Source organism: Grampus griseus (assembly GCF_964374135.1).
Source record: "Grampus griseus genome assembly, chromosome: 2".
Taxonomy (NCBI): domain Eukaryota; kingdom Metazoa; phylum Chordata; class Mammalia; order Artiodactyla; family Delphinidae; genus Grampus; species Grampus griseus.
The window spans coordinates 73,490,227-73,500,239 of record NC_139018.1 but is presented as its reverse complement, the minus strand read 5'-3'; the positions used below and the strand labels follow the sequence as shown (position 1 = coordinate 73,500,239).

The following is a 10,013-nucleotide window of genomic DNA, read 5'->3' as shown; positions in this document are numbered from 1 at the left end:
AAGGCTTCCAGAAGGCCTCGGCAGAGCGGCCTTAGGCTAGGGTCTTCAAAGGAATGGCTTTCTCCTCTTCAGAGCAGCCTGGAGCCATTCTCTAACCCCAGAGCCTGGCTGGCCTTAGGCTTGGAGGAAAAGGGGAGAAGAGGTGGTCCTTCCTTGCTAGTTGCTGGCTGCACAATTCTTCAGAAAGTGTCTTCCCCGGGCCCTCTACACTGTGGGCCCAGGATGTGGCCCCTTTAAGGCGCTCGGACCCGGAGCCCCTGAACTTAGACTAAGTTGGGGATTGTGGTGGTAGTGCTCCCTGCGGGGAAATGATTGTCACAACTGAGGGCCAATAGGCATCATTATGGTCCTACCACGCTTGAGAGACCGTTTTCCAATTCAGTTTTGTTCTTTTTTTTTTTTTTTTTTGAGGGGGAGGGACTGGAGAGAGGAGAGAGAGAGAGAGAGAGAGAGGGAGGGAGGGAGGGAGGGAGGGACGGGGGGGACAAGGGGCGCGTGGTTTTCCCATCTCATCCCTGGAGGAGGGGCTGGAGCATCCCGGGCAGCCAATCAGAGAGAGGCTGGGGGGGCACTTTGAAGAAGTTTGGGGAAAAAAGTTTGGAAAAGTTTCTATAATAACGAGGGGGCGTCCGGAGGGAGGCGGCGGCGGCGGAGGAGGGGGCGTCTCAGAGAAGGGAGGGCGGGAGCCACGGGTCAAGATACTGCAGCCTCCTGAGATCCCCCCTCCCACCCAGACCGGGACCTGGGGGCTCTGGCCGGATCCATGGGGGCGGCAAGCTGCGAGGATGAGGAGCTGGAATTTAAGCTGGTGTTCGGGGAGGAAAAGGAGGCCCCCCCGCTGGGCGCGGGGGGGTCGGGGGAAGGTCAGTGCGGGGCTGGGGAGGGGTCTTGGGGTCCGTGAGGGAAGGGCGCAGGGATCCTGAGTCTGGGGACTTTCGGGCAGAGAGCCTGGGGTGAGAGATGAGGGGCTCAGAGGTTGAGGGGAGGTGCGGGGCTCGGGGGTCTGCGGAGGTGAGGCTGGGGACCCGGCACCACTTTCTCCTTTTTAGGTCGTGACTGGGGTGGGGGTGGGGGGTGCCGTTGGCTGCGCGCCGCCTCTCGGCTGGGCTGTCACTGGGATGCGGGGCGGGCGGGAACAGCGGTCCCGAGAGCCCCGGGCGCTGCCAGGGAAAGGGGAGATTGGGCTCCGGAGCTTGCCCCTTGGGGACCGAGCCCTGGGCCCGCAGACGGGACGCCAGGGGCTGGGGGCGCTCTCAGGCCCAGCCGGGGCGCCCCTCCCCCTCCCCCGTCTGGCCGCAATGAGAGGCAGATGGCGGGGATTGAGCCGGGGGCGGCGGCCGCCGCTCGCACGGAATCCGCGCAGCCCGCGCCACCCCCTCCCTCGCCCGGCCGGCGCGCGGCACCCCTCCGCTGCACCCCCACCCCCAGATTGGGGGGAGTGAGGGAGGAGCCACCTTCCCTTGTCATCACAGCCCTGGAGCCCCCCTTCCCCTGGCCACCGTTGCGATGGCAACTGGGGCTCCTGCCAGCGCCGTTTGGGGGTTTGGGAACCGCTGCTAATTGGGTTCATGTGTGAGTCGCCCCCAGCTCAGCCCAATGCTTCCTTAAACACGCCTCCAGGCCCAGCTCCAGCCCCTCTCGACCCGCCTCCCTTACCTTGAGACCCGCCCCGTCTGGTACCCCAGGTCCCAGGGCCAGGAGCTCAGAGTGTGATGTTCTCTGCGTAGGAAAAGACCTGACACGTCTGGCTCCATCCATCTCCTCCACCTTCCCAAGGCCAACTTTGCTTTTGTCTTTGTGGCTCTGAAGGGCATCTCAGAGACCTCTCTTTACTGAGGAGGGGGCAGCATACCAGACTTGGGAGGCTGCCCGCTCAAGGAACCTAGACATCTCACCTGCTTCTCTCTCTCCCCATCTCCTGTGACGTCCCTCTCTCTGTCTCCTTCCCTTCCCATTTTGACAGAACTGGACTCAGAGGACACCCCACCATGCTGCCGTCTGGGCCTGGGGGAGCCCCCTCCCTATGGTGCTGCCCCTATTGGCATTCCCCGGCCCCCACCCCCTCGGCCTGGCATGCACTCCCCACCACCCCGCCCGGCCTCCTCACCTGGCACTTGGGAGAGCCAGCCAGCCCGGTCAGTGAGGCTGGGGGGGCCGGGAGGGGGCTCCGGGGGGGCTGGGGGAGGCCGTGTTCTTGAGTGTCCCAGCATCCGCATCACCTCTATCTCTCCCACTCCCGACCCGCCAGCTACGCTGGAGGACAACCCAGATGCCTGGGGGGAAGGATCCCCCAGGGATTACCCCCCACCAGAAGGCTTTGGAGGCTACCGAGAGGCGGGGGGCCAGGGCGGGGGTCCCTTCTTCAGCCCGAGCCCTGGCAGCAGCAGCCTGTCTTCCTGGAGCTTCTTCTCAGATGCCTCTGACGAGGCAGCCTTGTACGCAGCCTGTGACGAGGTGGAGTCTGAGCTAAATGAGGCGGCCTCCCGTTTTGGCCTAGGCTCCCCACTGCCCTCACCCCGGGCCTCCCCTAGGCCGTGGACCCCCGATGACCCCTGGAGCCTGTATGGTCCGAGCCCTGGAGGCCGGGGTCCAGACGATAGCTGGCTACTCCTCAGCGCTCCTGGGCCCACCCCAGCTTCCCCACGACCTGCCTCTCCATGTGGCAAGCGGCGCTATTCCAGCTCAGGAACCCCATCTTCGGCCTCCCCAGCTCTGTCCCGCCGAGGCAGCCTAGGGGAGGAGGGGCCTGAGCCACCTCCAGCACCCCCATTGCCTCTGGTCCGGGACCCGGGCTCCCCTGGCCCCTTTGACTACACGGGGGCCCCACCAGCCGAGAGCATCCCTCAGAAGACCCGGAGGACTTCCAGCGAGCAGGCGGTGGCCCTGCCTCGGTCTGAGGAGCCTGCCCCGTGCAATGGGAAGCTGCCTTCGGGAGTAGAGGAGGCTGGGGCTCCTCCCGGGGGTCCTCGGAAGGAGGTTGCCGGCATGGACTACCTGGCGGTGCCTTCCCCACTGGCTTGGTCCAAGGCCCGGACTGGGGGACACAGCCCCATCTTCAGGTGAGGGTTGTGTCTGACACCACTGCAGTCTCCAGTCATCTCACCCAGGAAGCAGGAGGGCCAAGGGATGGGTTTGAAGAAAGGTCCTAGTTCTGTGTCCTTGGCATTTCAAAAGAGAATCTGCTACCAGCTTGGCTGCTGGTAAACTACTCAGTTTTAGGGAGAATTTAAAAAACGCACCCCCTTTGGACAGATGATTTGCAAAAGGACAGTCACTCCCTGTGGATCAATTAGAAAAAGCGCCTCCAGCCCCAGAAGGACCATGTGGGTAAAGGAGGAATTCCTCTAGGGTGTCCTCCACCCCCAGCTCGGTGCTGGAACGTGGGCTGGATTTCAGCCCTACATTGGGCAGCAGCAAGTCTCCCTTCTCTAACTCAGTTTCTAGGGCCTGACTTGTGGCTTAAAAGTGTACCTGCTAGATTTGAATAAAGTAGCATGTATTTGCAAGTCAAAGGATTCATATTAAACCAAGCAGTTCTTGCTGTTCTTCTACACCTTCCACCCTCAAAGAACCTTGTCCATTTCAATAATCCTAAACCTTTGATGTCAGATCAAGCTGGCTCCATCCAGAAAAGTTTCCCTTAGTTGTTTCCAGACATTGCCAAGTATCACCTGGGGGCAATTACCGGTTGAGACTCCCTGGCCTAGGGTATCTGGGCGCTCACTACAGGAAAGTTGCAGATCCGTAACCCCCAGCTTTCTGGAACCCACCTGTCCAGCCCCAGCTAGTGGAAAGGGCGCTGGCCTGGGAACGGATGTGCTCAGTCCCGGCTCTGTCAGTTGCTGGCTTGCTTAGCCCTCTACGTTCCACCCTCAGTTTCTTTATTTGGGCTTAACAAATTAACAAAGGGGTTAATTTCTGAGACCTTTTCTGGTCTGAAGTTGTGCTTCTTTTTTTTTTAAATGTGGGATCTTAGTTCCCCGACCAGGGATCAAACCCATGACCCCTGCAGTGGAAGGGCAGAGTCCGAACCACTGGACCACCAGGGAAGTCCCTGAAGTTGTGCTTCTTTACTTGACTCTTCCTATCCAGGCTTGGGGGTTAAACTGGGCTTGGGGTTCCTCTGTATCCAGACCCTGTGTTCAGAGCTGGGAAGAAGGGGGTCTCAGTCCTGGTGGCCATTTACATACCCTCAACTCAAGGGGCTCTGAGGGGTCTGTCCCCCATCTCCCCTGCTTCTGGACTTGTGGACTGTTTTACTTCGGCTATAATTTTCTTTCTCCCATACCCACTGCCGCTTCCTCCTTCACATCCTGGGGAGCTGGGACCCAGGGCTGCCCTGATTGGGGTGTGAGGCTGCGGATGATCAGTGCTCTTCTCTCTGTCTCTGTCCAGGACCTCTGCCCTCCCCCCGCTGGACTGGCCTCTGCCCAGCCAGTATGAGCAGCTGGAGCTGAGGATCGAGGTGCAGCCCAGAGCCCACCACCGGGCCCACTATGAGACAGAGGGCAGCCGGGGAGCTGTCAAAGCTGCCCCTGGTGGTCACCCCATTGTCAAGGTAAGGGGCAGAAGCCAGGCCTGGTAGCCTTTCTCCTCTCCAGTCCCAGATCCCTGCAGATGGGCTCCAGCTGTGCAGACCCATGGCACTGCCCTTTCCCACACTCCCTCTCAGCAATGACCCTGCAGGCGGCCTGGGGGAGGGACTGGTGTTAGGGGAGGAAGGGTGCACTTCAAGGACCCGGATGTACTTTCTACTCCTCTGTCCCTCCACCCCCGCTCCACGCATCCCATGGGACACCAGCCTTATGTCTACTCTGGAAAATGGTGGCCTGCCAGATGTGGGGGAGGGGTCAGGCTGAGGCCAAAGTTCACTGGGAGTTAGGTTGTCTCTGTTGAGTTGAGCCAGTCTCCCTTGGAAGATTTTCCCCTTTGCCCAGCCCAGTTTGGGCCTCATTCCAAGAATAACACTGAACTCCAGGCCACGTTTTCGCCACAACTGGTGGAGAAACTAGTGCCCAATCTCCCCCTGGAAATCCCTTCCAGGATATCCTTTATCTTTCACTCCTCTCCAGGGGTGGACTGAAAACTTAGGGATGGATGAAGGATGAGACAGTGGGGATTTCAACTGGGTGGCCTTTGTCTCCCTCTGCCAGCTCCTAGGCTACAGTGAGAAGCCACTGACCCTACAGATGTTCATCGGCACCGCAGATGAGAGGAACCTGCGACCTCACGCTTTCTATCAGGTGCACCGTATCACAGGCAAGATGGTGGCCACGGCCAGCTACGAAGCTGTAGTCAGTGGTACCAAGGTGTTGGAGATGACTCTGCTCCCTGAGAACAACATGGCAGCCAAGTAGGTTCCAGATCCCCTTCCCTTTATTCTGCGGGCTTGAGGACTAGCCTTTTCCATGGGGTCTAAGCTAGGTCCACTCTTCCTCTCTCCAGAAGAGTTAGACGTCATCCCTAGGAGGTGTCAGGCATTCTCACCATCTAGAAGAGGACTTTGGGGCTGGGGAGAGGCCACCTCTGGGTTCTGATAGCCCCCCATCGTCTCCCAGAGAAGGTCATTTAGGGCTTTGGATGGAGGGTGATTCTGGCATCAGCTGGGAGGGCTTGCCTTCCGTTCTTGGCTTCAGCATTGACTGTGCCGGAATCCTGAAGCTTCGGAATTCAGACATTGAGCTGCGGAAGGGTGAGACTGACATCGGGCGCAAGAACACACGCGTGCGGCTGGTATTCAGGGTACACGTGCCCCAAGGCAGCGGGAAGGTCATCTCGGTGCAGACAGCATCGGTGCCCATCGAGTGCTGTGAGCAAAGAAGCCCTGTAGCATCTCTCTGTCTCTGGCTAACTTCTTGTCTGTGTGTCTGTCTGCCCATCTCCTCTGCAGAATGTGCGGTGCCCTGCTGGTCCTGGGGACACCTGTAAAGGACCCAGCCCTTATTTCTATCATGGATGGGCTGGGGGAAGTGTTCTACTTTGCCCCTGCTCCAGATTGTGCCTCTGGGTTGGACCAGAGCAACCCTGTCCTCCATCTGCCCCTGGGTATCCCCCATGTATTTGTTTGCATAGCTCTTAGGCCTACCCTGTTCATCTCTGTCTTTCTGCCCAGGAGTGGTTCCTTACATGGTCTGTGTGACCCCAGAGAGACCATTGTTTTTCTTGTGTGTCTGCTTCTGAGGAGGGCTCCTCCAGGGCCCTGTGACAGTTATTCTAGGGAGGGTTGGGGCACAGGAGGCTGTCCTCTCCATACCAGCCAGCCAGGCCTTTCCTGCACTGCTCTGCAGCCCAGCGCTCAGCTCAGGAGCTGCCCCAGGTGGAGGCCTACAGCCCCAGTGCCTGCTCCGTGACGGGAGGGGAGGAACTAGTGCTGACTGGCTCCAACTTCCTGCCTGACTCCAAGGTGGTGTTCATCGAGAGGGGCCCTGGTGAGTATCTATGGGGAGGCGGGGAGGGCAGGCAGGAAGAGCTTGGAACGGGAGGGTGAATGATTTCTGGCACTGTCTCTAAACTAGCAAGTTGAGCCTCAATTTCCTTATCTGTAAAATGGGGCAGATAGACTGCCCGTCCTGTTATACTGTCTCTTCCCCATGTGTACTCTAGGCATCTGAAATGCTCAGGATGGCAAATAAATGTAAGAAATACACATTCTTTTATTGAGGAGTCAGCTTTGAGCTAATTTACCCCCATGTGGCTGGGGAAGATGAGAAGGAAAGAGGTGACTTGGACCCTGAGCCCCTCCTGAGTTATGGGACTGGCAGCACAGCTGTGATTACAGGAGGCTCTGAGGTGCCCCAGAATAGAGCTGCCGGGGTGGAGAAGGGAAGACTGAGGGGCCCAGGTATACTCACCAACCTGAGGCCTCTGCTCTCCCCAACCCTGCCCACCCAAAGCCCCAGCCCTATCCTCAAGTTTAGCGCCCTAGGACCATATCAGAGCAGAGTCAGAGGTTCTGGGTCATGAGACTTGGGGTCTCATAGCCTCCCTTCAAGCTGAGACCCTTTCCTACCCTTGAACTTCTTTCCGGCTCTGTCATGGGAGGGGATGTTTAGAGCTGCATGAGAGGGTTCCAGAGTTGTTTCTGGTCCCTGGACTGGCCCTGCCATTTCTCTTGGCCCCAGCTTGTGGCTCTAGATCTTGGAGACCGCTTTAAACCCTGCCTGTCCTATTGGGTTGAGTAAACATGCAGCGGGCTCCCTGTGAGCTAGGCCTTGTCAGGACCTTCTGAGTCTGGCCGTGGCTGCAGCAGGAGGGGAAATGGCGGAGGCCTGGGCACGGGGCAAGGGGTAGGGGCCGTGCGGCTGGGCTGGAGCTCCCTGTTCTTCCTGCACAGACGGAAAGCTGCAATGGGAGGAGGAGGCCACAGTGAACCGGTTGCAGAGCAATGAGGTACGCGTGTTACTAGGGTCCCCCCTGTGGGTGGGAGTAGGGTGGGAGAAGTCAGGAGATTCTCAGCCGGCTCCCTTGTGCTTGGGAGTGGACTCCAGCAGCTACCTGTCCTTTTCTAGAGGAAGCAACCTGGCCACTCTGGAAGCAGGGACACCTCTAGGGAATGAACTTTGCTCCTTTGTAAATGGAAAAAGCCAGGAGTTAGGGAGTTAGGGTACTTGGAAGGGCTGGGCTGAGCCTAGATCCCTGAGGGCCCCCTGCCTCATCCTCTGCTCTTCCCCAGGTGACGCTGACCCTGACCATCCCTGAGTACAGCAACAAGCGGGTGTCCCGGCCAGTCCAGGTCTACTTTTACGTCTCCAACGGGCGGAGGAAGCGCAGTCCTACCCAGAGTTTCAAGTTCCTGCCTGGTGCGCTCCGGAACAGCCCATGGTGGGGGGATGCGGACGTGGGGACTGATGCAGGGGCACAGGGATGCAGTGAGGGGTCAAGGGAGGGATGAGACCTAGGGATAGAAGAGACCTAGGGTTGGAGAGTGCGCTTCGGGGAGACTGCCAGCCCTCTCACCAGCGTGTCCTCCTTCCCATCCATCCAGTGATCTTCAAGGAGGAGCCTCTACCGGACGCATCTCTCCGGGGCTTCCCTTCAGCATCGGGCCCCCACTTTGGCTCTGACATGGACTTCTCACCACCCAGGCCCCCCTACCCCTCCTATCCCCATGAAGACCCTGCTTATGAAACTCCTTACCTGTCAGAAGGCTTCAGCTATGGCACGCCCCCTCTGTACCCCCAGACGGGGCCCCCGCCATCCTACAGACCTGGCCCGCGGATGTTCCCTGAGACTGGGGGTACCACAGGTTGCGCCCGCCCACCTCCAGTCTCATTCCTTCCCCGGCCCTTCCCTAGCGACCCCTATGGAGGACGGGGCTCCCCCTTTCCCCTGGGGCTGCCGTTCCCTCCTCCAGCCCCCTTCCGGCCTCCACTACCTGCATCCCCACCACTTGAAGGCCCCTTCGCTCCCCAGAGCAGTGTTCACCCCCCACCTGCTGAGGGTTACAGTGAGGTAGGGCCGAGCTATGGCCCTGGGGAGGGGGCTCCGGAGCAGGAGAAGTCCAGGGGTGGCTACGGCGGCAGCTTCCGAGACAGTGTCCCTATCCAGGGTATCACGCTGGAGGAAGGTGGGTGTGGGACCAGGGGCTGCGAGTGTGAGTGTGTGCAAGAGATTGCTCTGCATGTTTGCTGAGGGCTGGAGCTTGGCCTCGCAGAGGCTGGGCCTCCGTGGTCCCTCAGGGCCAGCTGGAGGGCCTCAGGAGGCCAGTGCGTGGTGCGTGTGGCCAGTTGAATCCAGTTGAATTCTGAGGGGGGCACGGAGTACCTGCCTAACCTTTCTGCTGCCTCGGCCCTTGGCCCCAGATCACTGAATCTCAGGGCTAGAAGTACTTGCAAGATCATTCAGTCTAGCTCCCTCATCTGCAGACCCAGGCAGTGAATTTCAGAGAGGGGCAGTGGCTTGCTGGTGCCCCAGCCGAGCACGTTTTCCCTTGCCTCAGCTTCTCCCCCTAAACCTGGTGACAGTGGTCTGGATTGGTGATGAGGGGCCTTCCTATTTCGCCTCTCTTTCCTCCCACTGGCTACACCCACCTCCGGCCCTGCTGACAGCGACTGCCCTGACGCTGCAGGCCAAGCCAGCAGGAAGGGGGCCTGAGAACCCACGTGGATGGAGTTCAGCAAGATTTGATTGAGAGCAGGGGTCAGGACACAGTGGGGAAACTGAGGCCCAGTGGTAGAGAAGCCAGTGCAGGAGGAGCCTGGAGGCGTCCTAGACGGAGGCCTGCCTGGAATGGATTGGGGGTCTCTGGAAAAGGAGGCGACCTGACCCTTGCCCAGTCTCTCAACTGCCCCTCCTTTACAGTGAGTGAGATCATTGGCCGAGACCTGAGTGGCTTCCCTGCACCTCCTGGAGAAGAGCCTCCCGCCTGAACCATCGCCTGGCCCCCGCTCCCCCCTGCCCTGCCCACTTTCCCTTCATCCTGGGATGGCGGTTCCAGAGGCTTGGGGGCCAATCTGGTTCCTCTTTCCCCAGTTTCTTGCCTGCTCTCCCCTACCCTCCCTTCCCTCCCCTAGCTGAGGTGTGGCCCCCGGGGCCTGGTGCTGCCTTGGAGGGCTGGGGGCGGGGGAATGTGGAGGCCTGGGATGGGGGTGGACCCTGGGGGGGTACTGGGAGCGAGGACTGGAGGACTGCCAGGAGTGAAGGCCGTGTCTAGATTGTGTACAGCCCACGGTGCTGGGAGGCTGGGGCCAGGTTGATGGGTAATAAACTGCTCGCTGACTAGTGTTTCAGGCTCCAAAACTCTTTGGAGAGAGACATGGGGCAGCTTACTCTAGCCCTGGCCAGAGGAGGCTTAGAACCTGGGAAGGGATGGGATGTGGCTGGGAAGATTGCATCCCAAAGAGTATCAGTGCGAGGGGGTGGGGAGGGTTTGAAGGGTCGCAGAGGCTCCCTAACCCGGGTGAGGTCGGGAGCCAGGGTTTGTAGACCTCTCCTCCCTGGGGATTCAGTTTCCTTTAGGAGCTTTGGGAAGATCTGTGTATTTTCAAGTTACTTTCTCTTGCTACCACCGAGAT

At 59.6% G+C, this 10,013-nt stretch overlaps 1 protein-coding gene across 2 annotated transcripts; it reads left to right on the top strand.

Annotated features, from left to right (window-relative positions):
* The first annotated feature begins 385 nt into the window (after nucleotides 1–385).
* Nucleotides 386–9,687, top strand: NFATC4 (nuclear factor of activated T cells 4). 2 transcript variants are annotated; one of them, XM_082648884.1, is made up of 10 exons: nucleotides 386–863; nucleotides 1,964–3,059; nucleotides 4,396–4,558; nucleotides 5,154–5,353; nucleotides 5,637–5,809; nucleotides 6,288–6,428; nucleotides 7,334–7,389; nucleotides 7,673–7,799; nucleotides 7,985–8,245; nucleotides 9,301–9,687. In XM_082648884.1, exons 1-10 carry the CDS (start codon nucleotides 764–766, stop codon nucleotides 9,366–9,368), a joined length of 2,385 nt encoding a protein of 794 aa, XP_082505010.1. In that variant the 5' UTR covers nucleotides 386–763; the 3' UTR covers nucleotides 9,369–9,687. The 2 variants fall into 2 exon arrangements, with proteins under 2 accessions (XP_082505010.1, XP_082505009.1); XM_082648883.1 differs by having other exon boundaries at nucleotides 7,985–8,566.
* The last annotated feature ends 326 nt before the right edge of the window (nucleotides 9,688–10,013 follow it).